The sequence below is a fragment of the Muscardinus avellanarius genome (genome assembly GCF_963383645.1).
Source record: "Muscardinus avellanarius genome assembly, chromosome: 20".
Classification (NCBI taxonomy): domain Eukaryota; kingdom Metazoa; phylum Chordata; class Mammalia; order Rodentia; family Gliridae; genus Muscardinus; species Muscardinus avellanarius.
In genome coordinates, this window is record NC_137806.1 from 9,266,040 (window position 1) to 9,282,027 (window position 15,988).

General features: G+C 44.8%; 1 protein-coding gene across 3 annotated transcripts in view; it reads left to right on the forward strand.

Annotated features, from left to right (window-relative positions):
• Nucleotides 1–422: 422 nt before the first annotated feature.
• The window catches only part of ARHGAP12 (Rho GTPase activating protein 12), a gene marked incomplete at both ends in the record, with an annotated part of 90,383 nt that continues 74,817 nt past the window's right edge, over nucleotides 423–15,988 (forward strand). For all 3 annotated transcript variants that reach the window (XM_080716924.1, XM_080716925.1, XM_080716926.1), the window contains one exon: nucleotides 423–1,094. In XM_080716924.1, the coding sequence (XP_080573050.1) occupies nucleotides 423–1,094 (672 nt within the window). The remainder of the gene's footprint in view (nucleotides 1,095–15,988) is intronic.

A 15,988-nucleotide genomic window follows, 5' to 3' on the forward strand; every position in this document is an offset into this window, starting at 1 on the left:
TTTCTAACCAAGCGAGAGAAGTTCGAGGTAGTCGTGAAAATTAGAAAAGTTTTTTTTTTTTTTTATCCTGGGGATTGAACCCAAGGGCACTGCACCTCTGAGCTACTCCCCAAGCCCTTGTTTATTATTTATTTATAGACAAGGTCTCACTAAGTTGCTGAGCCTGGCCTCAAACCTGCAATCTCCTGTCCCAGCCTCCCAAGTACTGGGATTACAAGTGTGCGCCAGCACACCCGGCTGAGGGCGGTAACCCTTTGAATGGCTGTATTATAGGATGCTTGTGAGTAAACATCAGGTCCACATGGCATTAAACTTTCCCTTTATTCTCTCTCCCCATTTAAATAGCTAGCTATACCAACGCCAGGCCAAAGCCATGATGCGGCACACCCCCCTTTGGGAGAGGTGACTATTCCTGAATAAAAATGGCTGACAGAGGCGGGAAGATTGCTCCAGGACAGGCGTACATTGAAGTGGAATACGACTATGAGTACGAAGCCAAGGACAGGAAGATCGCCATCAGGCAAGGGGAGCGGTACATCCTGGTGAAGAAGACCAACGACGACTGGTGGCAGGTGAAGCCGGACGAGGGTGCCAAGGCCTTCTACGTGCCCGCCCAGTACGTCAGGGAGGTCGCCCGCAGAGCCCTGATGCCGCCCGTGAAGCAGGCCGCGGGGCTGCAGGGCGGCCCCCCGAAGACGGCCCAGAGCCTGCAGCTGCAGCGCGCCCCGGACAGCGTGAGCAGGGCGCCTGAGCTCTCTAGTTTCGGGAAGCCGGCCTCGTCTGCTCAAGGAATGGGCCTTATTCGTGATGCCAATCAGAATTTCGGTTACAGCCCGGGTCCGACTCTCGCTCTCAGCCTGGACCTGACCCATAACAATGGGAAGCTTAACCCTGACTCGCACTCTCCCAGAGTCTCCAGCCAGAACAAGACACGCTTGTTTGGCCACTTTCCTGGCCCGGAGTTTTTGGACATAGAGAAAACTAGCTTCTCCCAGGAGCAGTCTTGTGACTCGGCAGGAGAAGGCTCAGAAAGAATCCCCCAGGACTCCGAGTCCGGAGACGAGCTCAGCAGCAGCTCCACCGAGCAGATGCGGGTAAGGCCAGCCCAGAGCCGTGAGCCGCGAGGCCTCGGTAGGAAGGAAACGTCCGCGCGCTCACTCGTTTTCCTTTTTTTGTGGTCCTGGGGATGGAACCCAGGGGCATTCGACCTCCAAGCTACACCCAGCACTGTTTTTCATTCTTTATTTTGAAATAGAGTCTCACTTAGTAGCAGAGTGCCTCACTAAGTTGCTGAGGCTGTCGTAAACTGCGATCCTCTGGTCTCAGCCTCCCAGTGCTGGGATGACAGCGTGCGCACCACGCCCGGCCTTTGTGGTGTATCTTTGCGCTACTTGGATTATGTCCTGGGATAAATATGTAGAAAATCTGTGAAAGGTCGTGTGATGTTCATCAGGGATCGTGGTGCTTTCCTAATTCTCAAACCTTTATAGCACTAGAACTTAATGTGAAAAAGATATTTTTTCTTTATTGATTATGCATAAGGCAGAAAGGATTTGCTTAACTTTTACCCAGTGATGATATTTCTTTTTTTCCCCCCAGTACTGGAAATTGAACTACCAAGGGCATTCTACCTCCGAGCTGTACTTCAGAACATTTTTTGTGGTGCTGAGGATTGAACCCAGGGGCGCTCTACCTCTGAGCTACACTCCCAGCCTGATTTTTTATTCTTTATTTTGAAACAGGGTCTCACTAAGTTGCAGAGAGCCTTAATAAGCAGCTGAGGCTGGCCTCGAGCCTGCGATCCTCCTGTCTTGGCTTCCCAAGTACTGAGATTGCAAGCATGCGCCACCATGCCCAGCTATTTATTTATTTTTTTTTTGGTGATACTGGAGGGTGGAACCCAGGGGTTTTCTACCTCTAGGCTACACCCCCAACCCTATTTTATTTTTTATTTGGAAACAGTATCTCACCAAGTTGCTGAGAACCTCACTAACTTGCTGAGGCTAACTTCGAGCCTGCAATCCTCCTGTCTCAGCCTTCCAAGTCTTGGGATTATAGGCATGTGCCACCATGCCCAGCTATTTTTTTTTTTTAATTTTGAAACAGGATCTTGCTAAGTTGCTGAAAGCCTCACTAATTTGCTGAGGCTTGTTTTGAACCCATGATCCTCTTGTCTCAGCCTTCCATTTACTGGGATCACAGGAAGGAGTATGCCACCATGCCTGGCTTGATAATCATTTGTTTTCATTTGTTGGTTGCTGGGGATCAAACCCAGGGCCTTGTGCGGGTGAGGCAGGTGCTCTGCAATTGAGCTACATCCCCAGCTCTTTTTATTTGAGACCAGTTTTGGTTGTTACCCAGGCTAGTCTTGAACTTGTGATCTTCTTGCCTCATCCTCCCAAGTTTTGGGGATTATAGGTGTATCTCTCCACACCTGGCATATTTCTTTTAATAGAAAATGTTTTACTCTACAGATAAACTCATTTGATTTGTTTCCAGTACATCTTCAGGTATAATAATGAATAGGTGAGGAAAGGTGTTACTAGAGCATTAACCACTGACATTTGCTCATTGAAATTTATTAACCTAGAAAATCAAAACGGCATAGAGCGCATAAACCTTTAATTCTATTACTCTACTTTTGTGTCTAAGTACTTGATTGCCTTGAACTTTAGTCTAGGAAAAAAAGAGTGTTCACAGTTCCCCACCCTCTCATCTAACTTAATTTTTTTATTAGGTCTGTGCCAGTTTATTTCTCATGGGAAGTAAAGCCTTATTAGAAGCCCCATGCCTGTAATCTTAGTACTTGAAAAGCTGAGACAAGAGGATGGAAGGTTCGAGGCCAGTGCTGATAATTTAGTGAGACTCTGTCTCAAAATAATTCCAATAGGGCTGGGGGGTTTTGCTCAGTGGTAGAAGGCCGTGGGGCTCTATCCCCAGCGTGGGTGCTGGTGCGGACTCTTCATGGCTCGCAGAGGCTTGAATGGGGACTGGCTTTGCCGGAGGAAGCTGCCGAGGGAGGACTTGGGGGAAGCCGCGTTGTCTTCTAGACCCTGAGCTTGGAAATCTCGTGGCCATCCCCTGTTGAGGGTGCAGCTCAGTCTTTTGTGGAGGACTGTACACAGAGGTATGAGTAATAGGATTTGAGAATACTTGGGACCCCCTCACGGGCCCTAGCCAGTAAGTATCAGTCAAATGGAGCTGCCATTGATAATGTCATCATTTCTTTCTCTTTTCTTCCCTCCTTCCTCCCGCCCTTCATTCAATCATTCCTTTTTTTTTTTTTTTTTTTTTTTTTAGTACTGGGGATGGAACCCAGGGGATTTCTACCTCCGGGCTACACTCCTAGACATATTTTTTATATTTTATTTGGAAACAGTGTCTTACTAAGTTGCAGAGAGCCTCACTAAGAGCTGAGGCTGGCTTTGAACCTGCGAGATCCTCCTGCCTCAGCCTCCCAAGTGCTGGGATTACAAGCGTGCGCCACCATTCTTTTCTTCATCTAGCTATCAAATTATTCCAGCACTATTTGTTGAAAACATTCTTTATTTCATTGAATGATCTTTGGCCATAGACATACTGGCTTATTTCTGTGCACTCTGTTCTGTTGGTATGTAGATATAGACTGTCTTAGTTATTCTTGTTTTGTAATAAGTTTTATGTATTTATTTACTTATTTTTATGACACTGGGGACAGAACCCAGGAGCCTTCTACCTCAGAGCTTACTCCAGCCCTATTTTATTTTTTATTTTGAAACAAGGTCTTATTAAGTTGCTGAGGCTGAGCCTGGCGTGGTGGCACATGCTTGTAATTCTAGCATTTGGGAGGCTGAGACAGGAGGATCGCACAGGTTCGCAGCCAGCCTCAGCTACTTGGTGAGGCTCTGTGCAACTCAGTGAGATCTTGTTTCAAAATAAAGAATAAAAAGTAGGGCTGGGGTGTCGCTTGGAGGTACACTGCCCCTGGGTTCCATCCCCAGTTCCGCCAAAAAAAAAAAAAAGTTGTTGATGCTTCTTTGAACTTGAGATTCTCCTGTGCGCCACCACATTCAGCGTATTTTATTTTTTAAACAGGGTCTTGCTAGGTTGCTGAGAGTCTTGAACCTCAAGTCCCCAAGTACTGGGATTGGTCACAGCCAAGCCCAGCTTGTGTGCATGAGAAGGATGCTGTAATTCTTAGCCTTGTCCCTCCAGGTGCTTTCCCTTCCGCTTCTTGCAGGAGTCTCTGTGGTGGTCTGCAGTTGGAGTGTGATGTTGTGTAGGTGTTTTGGTATGTATCCTGCTTTCCGCTTGAGTTCTTACTGGCGTATTGTGAGGCTCGCTGGTTTCTTTCCCAGCCATGTCCAGTGGGCCACTCATGCCATCAAAGGCCTTTTTGTAAAAATTTCGGTTGCAGTTTTAATTTCTGGCATGAATCTTGACTCTTAGATTCCTTTTCTTCCCTCTGCTTACATTGCTCATTGGTTCCTCTGTGCTGTCCACTTTTTCCTTTATAACCTTGAGATGCAGGTATTTTAAATTCCCTGAGAATTCCAGCAACTGTTTTGTATCCAAGTTTGCTTCTGGTATTTGCTTTGTGTTTTTCAAACTGTGTTTCTTACCTTTTGGCATGCCGTGCCATTTTTGGTTGCACACCAGATGCATTGTATCAAGTAATAGGAATGGAGTAATTCAGGCCTCTAGGGTGAGATGTCAGTCAAATCTAGGGTGAGATGTCAGTCAAATCTAGGGTGAGATGTCAGTCAAATCTAGGGTGAGATGTCAGTCAAATCTAGGGTGAGATGTCAGTCAAATCTGGCAGGAATTGATGTTTGCTGGAATTTCAGAAACCAGAGGCTTTCAGTTCCTTATGCACCTGTGTTTTTGTCTCTGTTGTTTTGGACTTCTCTAAGACCTTTTCCTTCTTATATGTCTGTTTTTTTTTTTTATATTTTTATCTGGAAACCAAGTCTCTTAAGCCAGAGAGGCTGGTTTCGAAACGCGCGATCCTCCTGTCTCTGCCTCCCAAGCGCGGGGATTACAAGCGTGCGCCACCACGCCCGGCTATAAGTCTGTTTCTTGCAGATCTGGATGGACGTGTGGGGAGGGGGTGTTCTGTGAGCCTGTTAAATCCTAGTCCACTAGTGAGGCCGTCCCTGGGCCGTGAACTTGCCAAGTGTTTCTTACCTTCCCTCTTCCCCCATGTGAGAAGGAGGCTGAGACAGGAGGATTGCAGGTTCGAGGCTGGCTGAGCAATTTAGGCCCTTTACAATTTAGTGAGACCCTGTTTCAAAACAAGAAGTAAAATCAGGGCTGGGGGTGTAGCTTGGAGGTAAAATGCTGCTTGGGTTCAACCCCTAGCAACCCCCCCCCAAAAAAAAAAAAAAAAGTCCTGTATGTGGTTTTTATGTTCATCTTGTATCCCGTTACCATGTCTAACTCACTGGTTAGGAGTTTATTTTTTGATTCTTTGTGATTTTCTATGTAGATGTAGATAGCAATGTCACCTGCAAGTAAGGACAGCATTGTTTTTTCCTTTCTGTTTAGTATGCCTTGTATTTCCTTTTTTATTTTTCTTTATTGCCCTGGCTAGAATTTTCAGCACCATGTGTAGTAGGAAAGCGTGTACAGACATCCTCGTCTTGTTCCTGGTTTTAGTTGGGAAAACACTGTCTTTCACAATGAAGTATCCTTTTATGTAGATACTCTTTCTAAATTTTGTAAATACCCTTTATTCCTATTTTTTTGTTTGTTTTGTGGTACTGGAGATGGAGCCTAAGGGATTCTACCTCTGAGCTATACCCCAGCCCTATTTTTTTATTCCTTATTTTAAAACAGGGTCTCACTGAGTAGCTGAGGCTGTCCGCGAACCATGATCCCCCTCGCTCAGCCTCCCAACCAAATGCTGGGATTACAAGCGTGCACCACCACACCTGGCTTGATATATTTTTTTTTCATAAATCATGCATGGAGGTTGAATTTTGTCTGGTGCTTTTTTTTTTTTATATCCGTGTGATTTTTTTTTGTTTGTTTTTTGTTTTCCTGTGGCCTATTAATGGCTTACGTCACCTGACTTTGGAGACACTGACTACCCTGCCTGGAGTATACCACATTTGGTCATGGTCATGTGAATGAACTCTTTTGGTTATTTTTTTTGTATCTTGCTGAATTCCATTTGTTAATTATTATTTTTTGCATTTGTATTTAGGAAAGAATTTTTTGGTTTGTATTTTTTTGTGTACTTATTGTTGGTCAGCTAGGATACCAGCAGGATACTAACTTCATAAAATGAACGGAGTAATGTTCCCTCCTTTCAGCTTTGTGTGAGAGACCCTAGCATCAGGCGTAATTCTTTAAACTTTTGGTAATGTTTTCCCATGACTCCTTCTGGGCATGGGATTTTTTTTTTTTTACCGGTAGTGGGGATAGAGCATTCTACCTCTGAGCTATACCCCCAAGCCCTATTTTTTTATTCTTTATTTTGAAAAGGTCTCACTGAGTTGCAAAGGGCTTCACTTAAGTAGCTGAGGCTGTCCACGAAGTCCTCCTGTCTCAGCCTCTCAAATGCTGGGAATTCAAGCGTGTGCCACCATACCCCACCTTGCTATTTTTATTTTTATGGATATTCTTAAATTCTAAATTTTCCACTTATTTCTTTCTTGTATTTTTTTCTTTTGCTAAAGCTTCGTATTTTTGTGGAATTTTCTATTATTTCATTTGTTCCAAATACATTTGTAACTAATTGTTGAAGCTTTTCTTTCTTTCTTTCTTTTTTTTTTTTTTTTGTGACTGGCGTTTTAAGATAACTTCTTTTCCCTTTTCTTTTGGTACTGGGGATGGAACCCAGGAGCATTCTACCCTTGAGCTACCCTGAGGCCTGCAATCCTCCTGTCTCAGCCTCTCAAGCACTGTTATTTACAGGTATGTGTCACCATGCCTGGGCTTGTTTTAAGATCTTTATCAGACAGCTTTGTATCTTGCTGGACTTGGTGTTGGCATGAATTGATTTTTTTTTTCATTCATTTTGAGATGTTTTTGGTTTTTAGGATGACTTAGCTTTGATGGAAACATGGGCACATCTGTTATACCATCACACTCTGGGTGCTAATTAAACCTTACCGAGAAGCGGCTGTTCGGCTGGACGGGGGCCAGGGAGGCCCAACGCTGTTACCTGTTGCAGTAGAGGACCCTTACTGCAGGAGAGGGAGGTGGTCCTGACTCCAAGCCCCCTCAGCCTCCTGGCGGGAGGGCGGGAGTGCCTTCTTATTTACTAGGTGGGTGCTGCCGACTGATGCCCTAGTGGACAGCACCATTGCCTTGCTTACCGGTGGTGGGCTCTGACTCTTCACGGGCCTCTGACGCCATCGCAGCAAGAGGGAGGGGCCACTCTTTACTTCGCTGATGGAGTGGACGTCCAGGCTTCCAATGGGGTCACCACTGACTGCGCTCGGGTGAGTGTGGCGTTGGCGTCCTGTTACTCACCGGCAGTGATACCTCCTTCCTCCCCTGCTTCTGTGGCCCCACCCTGGCGGTGTTGGGCACCTCACTTACCGCTGGTGAGTGTAGAAATCCAGGCTCACCCAGCCCTTGCGGGGGTGTGGGTAAGGCTTTGGTGGCGGTTGCCTTTGCCGGAGTAGAGAAGATAGACGCTTTCATTCTGTTCGGCTGCCCCTTTTCTGGTCGTTTTGCTAGGGAGAGCAGGGCTCCGGGGGCCTTTTAGTCTCCGCCTGTTGTGTTTTTGGATTGCTAATGTCCTCCTTCACGCAATGTGCCTGTTTGAAGCCAAAACTAAACTCACCAGACGCACTGGCCCGTTGGGCACAAAGTCCCATCCACCTGTCTCCGCCTTGCTTCATGTATTTAGTCCAGGGGTTCTATTTGCACTTAGAGGAATAGAGGAAAGTACACTTGTTTTTCTTCCTAGAATTGGAAGTAAGTATTCAACTGCAGTTTTCTAGGTTTTTTTTTTTTTGGTCTCTTGAAGCTTGTTTACTCTCGGCTGCTAGGAGACTCCCTCCCGTCCTGAGTCATTTGCGCTCTGTTTGCCTGGGCTCCTCACGTTTTTGATGGTTTTCTTTCTCCTTTACTAGTATGTAAACTCCAGGCCAAGCTGGTTGCGTATCTTGGTTATGCCTCAGTGTAGAGTGCTTAGAATACCGCCTGGTGCACAGTGAGCCGGGCGAGGTGGTGCACGCTTGTAATCCCTGTGCTTGGGAGGCAGAGACAGGAGGATCGCGCAGGGCTTAGGAGACCCTGTTTCCAAATAAAAATGTAAAAATAGGTCTGGAGTGTAGCCCGGAGGTAGAAGGGCTTCCAGGAACCCCGGTACCCCCCCCCCCAAAAAAAAAAGAATACCACCTGGTGCACAGTAGACAGACTCACTGCTTCTAGAATGAGGGCCAGTGTTTAGCCACGTGCTCAGAAGTTAAAGGAAAGGAAAAGGGGACACCTGGACTAATGTTCTGTAAAAGATGCACGTTTCTGTTTGGAAAACAGGACTCTAGACAGAATATAAGCTTGAAAGAATAAAACCATGAAGCCAGGCATGGTGGCGCACACCTGTTCCCAGATAAAAAATTTTTGGGAGTGTAACTTGGAGGTAGAATGCCTGTGGATTCAATCCCCAGCGGCACAAAAAGAAAAAATAATAATAAAAGAAAGCCAGGCATGGTGGCGCATGCTTGTAATCCCAGTACTTGGGAGGCTGAGACAGGAAGATCACAGGTTCATGGCCAGCCTCAGCTACTTAGTCAGACCCTGTTTCCAAATAAAGAATTAAAAAAAAAAAAATACAAGGCTGGGGGTGTAGCTCAGAGAAAGAATGCCTCTGGGTTCCATCCCCAGTACTGCAAAAAAAGAAAAAAAAAGAAAGAAAGGGGAGTTGGGGGAAGAATTTATAATAAAATACAGAGTTTTAAAAATCTGAGTCAAAATCTTAAAATTCAGTATAAAGAGTTTATGTGGACAAGTTTAGCTGCCATTTCCACCCCTAGTAAAATACCATACTTAGTGTCTTAGAGCAACAATCGTGTAGGTCATGTCAAGGTTCATACTAACGATGATGACCACAGTCAGGAAATGTTTAAATTATGTTCTGTTTTAGTTTTTAATGGTGACAGAAATAAATACCATACACATTATAGGAAGTTTTATTATAATGATAACTAATACTTTTTTGGCATTTGAAGTCTAATTTTAAATAATCTGGAAACTTTCACACATGGAATAAATAACTCATCAACTTTTGAAATTCATTTTTGTAGTATGATGAATTCACAAAACCCATTCTCTAATGTGTTACAGAATTAAACTTTGTTTCTAATTAAAATTATCAAATCTCTTTTAGTCCTTCAAATTGTTTGCATTGTTAATAAAGATAGATGTTTATTGTGTTTTAAAATACAGACTGTAGGCAGGCGTGGTGGCACACGCTTTGTAATCCTAGCACTTGGGAGGCTGTGGCAGGAGGATCGCGCAGGTTCAAAGCCAGCCTCAGCTACTGAGTGACTCAGCAACTTTAGTGAGACCCTGTTTCCAAATAAAATATAAAATAGGTCTGGGAGGATAGCCCAGAGGTAGAAAAGCCCCCATGTTCCACTCTCAGTACCACCAAAAACAAACAAAAAATACAGATTGTAAGTGAAGTGTACTTGTATATATTCATATATTTATAAAGCAGGATCTTCCTGTGTATACAATTTCACTATAATGACTATTGAAAAATATTATACAGATAGTATTTTAGTTAAGAATGCTTGAGGGTGCCGGGCGTGGTGGCGCCCACTTGTAATCCCAGCATTCGGGAGGCTGAGACCGGAGGATTGCGGTTCGCAGACAGCCTCAGCTACTTAGTGAGGTCCTCCGCAACTCATTGAGACCCTGTTTCAAAATGAAAAGATTAAAAAAATAGGACTGGGGGTGTAGTCCAGAGGTACAATGCCCCTGGGTTCCATTCCAACTACCACACACACAAAAAAAAGAATGCTTGAGGGATGTGGTTTTTCAGGTTAGTTGGATTTCTGGTCATTTTAGTGTTAATTATAAAGTGTGTCTTGTTTCAGCGGTCGAGCTTTTCCTAAGTCTCACCCACGGGATGGTGCTGAGACTAGGAGCATGTGTACGCAGGCTGTGTGACTACAGCCGTCCCGTGCTCCCACCCCCTCATGGCCTGGCTGCTGGACCCAGCAGGCCACTGCTTGCTGCCCCAAACGGTGAAGCCGGGCGTGGCGGCGCATGCTTGTCTTCCCAGCACTGGGGAGGCTGAGACAGGAGGATTGTAGTTTCACGACCAGCCTCAGCTACTTAGGCCCTCAGCAACTCAGTGAGGCCCTGTTACAAAATAAAAGAATAAAAATAGGGCTGGAGGTGTAGCCTGGAGGTAGAATGCCCCTGGGTTCAATCCCCAGTACTGCAAAAAAAGAAGGAAAGAATGTAAAAGTGAAAGGCTGATAAACAGCGTAAAAAAGGTACGTGAAATTATAGTAGATACTGTATTGGCAGCAAGACCTTCACAGTGTTTGCCTGTGTACGGTTGAATTGGAATCTGCAGATGAAATAATAAAGTAGCGATTCTTGTCATTTTCCTCATTTTACCGGTTTTTGCCTTACCTTATTAAGTATTAATATGAATTGTTTGACCCTTCCCCTTCTCTCTTTCCTTCCTTCCTTCCTTCTTACTGTCCTCCCTCCCCAGGGGCACGCTGCCTCTGAGATACCCCTAGCCCTTTTTATTTTTTAACAGGGTGGCGCTAAGTTGCCTAGCCTGCCCTTGAGCCCTTTATCCTCTGTCTCGGTCTCCCAGGTCCTGGGGTTCACCTTTCCCTTACTAAGACAAGCTATTCTCTTCTGAAACTTTCTTCCAAATGCTACCTGCCCTTTTACCTCATGATTCCTAGTGCATTTGACTTTATTTTACAGATTTTTTACTTTTTTGTACTTGAATCCCCGTATATAAGAACTGTAATATGTAAGTTTAGAAACTCAGTTGCGACTAGCTTAGACAAAAGGGAATTTATTGGCTCCTGAAAATGAACTACAGGATGGGGTTGTTCACTAGGCCTTAGGAGTGATTAGAACCAGGTCCTGTTCCTGGCCAGGGCTCTTTTCCTTCTCTTAGGAGTGATTAGAACCAGGTCCTCTTCCTGGCCAGGGTTCTTTTCCTTCTCTTAGGAGTGATTAGAACTAGGTCCTGTCCTGGCCAGGGCTCGTTTCCTTCTCTTAGGAGTGATTAGAACCAGGTCCTCTTCCTGGCCAGGGCTCTTTTCCTTCTCTTAGGAGTGATTAGAACCAGGTCCTCTTCCTGGCCAGGGCTCTTTTCCTTCTCTTAGGAGTGATTAGAACCAGGTCCTCTTCCTGGCCAGGGTTCTTTTCCTTCTCTTAGGAGTGATTAGAACCAGGTCTTCTTCCTGGCCAGGGCTCTTTTCCTTCTCTTAGGAGTGATTAGAACCAGGTCCTTTTCCTGGCCAGGGCTCTTTTCCTTCCCTTCCATCTCTCTCCTCTGGTACCCTGCAGGTGCTTTTCTCATTCTTCCAAATAGATTTCTTCCACATGGTTGTGGACAAGGTGCCTGGACTGCCAGGTCACACTCAGCCTCGGCTTTTCTATTAGAGAGTCTGTTTTTCTTCCCTTTGTCCTGGAGGAGTCTGGCCTGGCTTTATTTGGAGCATTTATAGCCAGGGGCTGATGGACCTCATCCAACCTGCATAGTTGGAATTGGAGGAGACTTTCCCTACAGAACTGGAGGTGTGCTGTTCCCCATAGAGAGGGTGCCGGGCATACAGAATGGTAGATCTGCCCTGTCTCTTTCTCTGACTTTGAGTCGGTAGGTCTTCCCACCTTATCCCTGTTCTGTAGCAGGCAAGTCATTGGCACCAGGTGCTGTGAAGAACGGGGGAGCCAGAATGGAATTTCAGGTATTTCTGTTCCCCATAGGGGTTTGACCTTCACGCGGTGTCTGTGCTGTAAAAAGAGCAGAATAATGTTCTTTTTGTGAGTTGTTATATTTCTGTCCCTTCATATTTATAGCTCTCATTGTCAAAGATTCTGTCCTAGGCAGCTCTGCCAACCACCTTCATGAAACGGCAGGTTTCTTGAGAAGAAACCCGGCATTTCATTAAAGATGAAACGGAGTTTCTTCTCCGTTTTCTTGAGAAGAAACTCGGCATTTCCTTGCCAGGTTCTTGTCTATGGTGAGTGAAAAATGACACCCGCAGACTGCAGGAAGGGGAGTAAAGGTTTATTGGAAGCAGGAATAGGGAAAAGTGGCTGAACACCCCAAAGAGGCTGTCGCAACTATGAAGTCCAGCAGCTGCCTTCAGGACAATACTTGAGGGTAGCCCAAGCTTAATGCCTTCAGTTGCAAGCTGCTTTCTCCCAAAGTCCACGCCATCTGCCAGAAAGGAAGTGCAGGTCACCCCTAGGGGCCCTGGTTGGCTTTGATGTCCAGCAGAGGCCTTCAGTTGCACTCCACCTTCTCTCAATGCGAAGAGAGAGAGAGAGAGAGAGAGAGAGAGAGAGAGAGAGAGAGAGACTCCCCAAAGGTGAGAGGTTAGAGGTTCCCTGACAGGGAAAAACCCTCTTGATGACTGTGCTAGGGGTTTATATATGTCTGCATGTCCTCTATTGGTTGGAGTTGGAGATTCTGGGGATTCTGGGAAGCAGCTCTCAGAATTTGCATAGGGTATTTGCATATCCTTTGAAGGGTCCTTTCAGTAGGAGTGTCAGACTTGCTCCAGTGATGTCTCCTGGGTTTGTTGATTAGTAAACAGATGGTTTTGTGAATTCAGCTTTAGTCCTTATCTCTGAACCTTGGGATAGCTGATCTCAAAAGCCTTGGAAGTTAATTAGTCCTCACCCCTCAGGAAATTGACTTTTTTCTACTGAGGCCTCTTCCCTATCTGCCTACTTCCTTCTACCTCCTCATTCTGACAATGAGTAATATAGTAAGTCATCTATATAGAGAAAGCAATACTCACTAAAAAACAACAACAAACCTTAGTATATATCTACAGTTGATAAGGGGTGAACTTGTGAGATTAATTTTATTTAAGAGAGTATGTGTGTGGGGGGACACTGGGGATTCAACCCAGGGGCATTCCACCTCTGAGCTAAACCCTCAACCCTATTTTATTTTGAAACAGGATCTCAGTAGGTTCTGGGATCCTCTTGTTTTCATCCTCCCAAGTCCTGGAATTCCTGGCATGTGCCACCACGCCCTGCTGTCATGGTTAATTTTGTGTCAACCTGACTGGACTCCAACATTTGATCCAACGTTACTGTGGATGTATCTGTGAAGATTTAAAAAATTTTTTTGAAGGTGGGCTGAATCTAAGCCAGTGGATTTTGAATAAAGCACATTACCTTTCCTAATGTGGGTGGGTCTCATCCAGTTAATTCAAAGGCTGACCTCTGTGGGCCCTTTGGACCTTATGGCAACTCTTCCCTGGACCATCCTGCTGGCTACTCTGCACACTTTGGGTTTGCCAGACTTCACAGTCTTGTGAGCCAGTTCCTTAAAATTAATATAAACCGATCCTTCCTCCCTCCTTCCTCCCTCTGTTGATTCTGTTTCTCTGAATTCTGACTCATACACGGGGTGTGGCCACTGCAGGGCCCCAGGCTTTGTGATCACAGCTGCGTGCTCCTAGAAAGGCATGGAGCGCACCTACCCTACGACTTTGTTTTCAGGGACTCCTCGTCCACGGGGCCGGTGCTCACCGGCTCTGCAGCAGTTCTGCTAGGTGTGTTGAGCACCTCTGGGAGGCTAGTTTGAGGGGAACAGATGGACTGAAGGAAGGAGGCTGCTTGTATCCAAAACAGGGAATGCGAGGCAGAAGCAGTGCTCGTTCATGCAGCATAATTGCTGGCTGTGAACTCAGGGTGGTGGTGCACCCTGTCACCCCAGTTCTTGGGAGGCTGAGACTGGGGGATCATATTGCAGGTTCGAGGACAGCCTCTGCAGATTGGACTCCCAGAAATTTAGCAAGACCCTGTTTAAAAAAAAAATTAAAAGGGCTGGGGTTGTAGTGTGGAGGTAGAATGGCTCAGGCTCAGTCTCAAATAGCTCCCCCCCAAAAAAATTGTTTGCCATACATTGGAGTATGTCTGTCTTTTGTAGTAGGGAGTAAATATACTACTTGTGTCTCAGAATTCTTGGATAAAAAAAGCCGGGCGTGATGGTGCACGCTTGTAATCCCCGCTCTTGGGAGGATCGCACAGGTTCGAAGCCAGCCTCAGCTACTGAGTGAGGCTCTCAGCAACTTAGTGAGACTCTCAGCAACTTAGTGAGACCCTGTTTTCAAATAAAGTATAAAAAATAGGTCTGGGAGTATAGCCCAGAGGTAGAAAAGCCCCTGGGTTCCACCCCAGTAAAACACACACACACACACACACACACACACATACACACACAATTCTTGGATATACTGTGTAAATTTCCTTCACATTCTGCCAGATGTCTCCATTTATTCAAGTCTATGATTTAAAAAAATATCTGAGATTGTGTGTGTGTGTGTGTGTGTGTGTGTGTGTGTGTGTGTGTGTGTATTTTTTTTTCTTTACTGGGGATGGAACTCGGAAGCATTCGACCTCCAAGCTATACCCCCGGCCCTATTTTTTATTCTTTATTTTGAAACTGGGTCTCACTGAGTTGCAGAGGGCCTCACTAAGTAGCTGAGGCTGTCCGCGAACCGCTGAGATGGTATATTTAAAGACCAGAGTCACATTGTCAGAGTATCAGAAATTTCTGTGTACACAAACACATGCATATATAATTGTGAAATTGTGAGAGGCAATAGAAGACATGGTTGAAAAGATGGTATAATCATTCATAATAGAGTCGTTAAAATATGTACATTAAAATTGTTCTGTTTTCATCTTGTTTCCTTCCTAGGGAAGAATTTGCTAATCTAGGTGACATATCAACAAAAACAACAGATGTTAAAACATTTTTGCATTTTTGTTGAGAAAAATCTTATCTGTATGCGCAGAATATCTTTGGCAATTGCTTCGGTAAATGCCACACAGATGGCTTAAGCTCAGAATGATTATACAAATAATTTTATCACAACAATTGTTCTGAAGCCTGGGATGTATAACATTTAAGATCCGATTTTTGGAATACAGTGTAACTTAATATACATTGAAGAAATACAATAATAGAAAAAAGAAAGAAATTAGTGTTATAGATGTTCCTGTAAGAGATACTTGACCATTTTTCCAGTTTTTATCTTTTTGTATAGGAGATTGAATCCAGGGATTTTCTACCTCCAAACTACACCCCCAGCTCCCCCCCCCCCCCCACACACACACTTTTTAAAACGGAGGGCAAGTTGCTAAGGTTGACCTTGAACCTGCAATCCTCCTGTTTGAGCTTCCCAAGAACTAGGATTACAAGCATGTGCCACCACGCCTGGCTTCTGTTTGTTCTTAATGTTGTAAATCCTGTAACGTTTCAACATTTGAAAGATAAGCATGATTCACTGAATGAGTATGTTTTTAAATGACCATTGCATGGAATTTAATGTGACAGAGTACAAATAGTTATTGATAGGATTTTCAGTCCCACATTCCCGGCTCGAAGAGAAGAATGTTAGAATGTTCACAATTACATGAAAAGACTTAAATACCTTTCCCTTGAGCTGGACATAATGGCGCACGCTTGTCATCCCAGCATTCGGGAGGCTGAGACAGGAGAATCGCAGTTCGTGGACAGCCCCAGCTACTACTTAGTGAGGCCCTTTGCAACTCAGTGAGACTGTTTCGAAATACAGAATAAAAAAATAGGGCTGGGAGTGTCCCTTTGAGGTAGAATGCCCCTGGGCTCCACTCCTAGTATGAAAAAAAAACCTTTCCCTTTTCCGTCAACACATCTGTGTAAGATCATTGTTTCTTATGTACTCCAGCAAATTGAATATAGAAGCAGAGAATGCAGGCAATAATAAGATCTGTAAAAATGGGAAAAATGCCATTTCATTAATATTTTGGGGGTGAAATGATCACTTTTATAAAT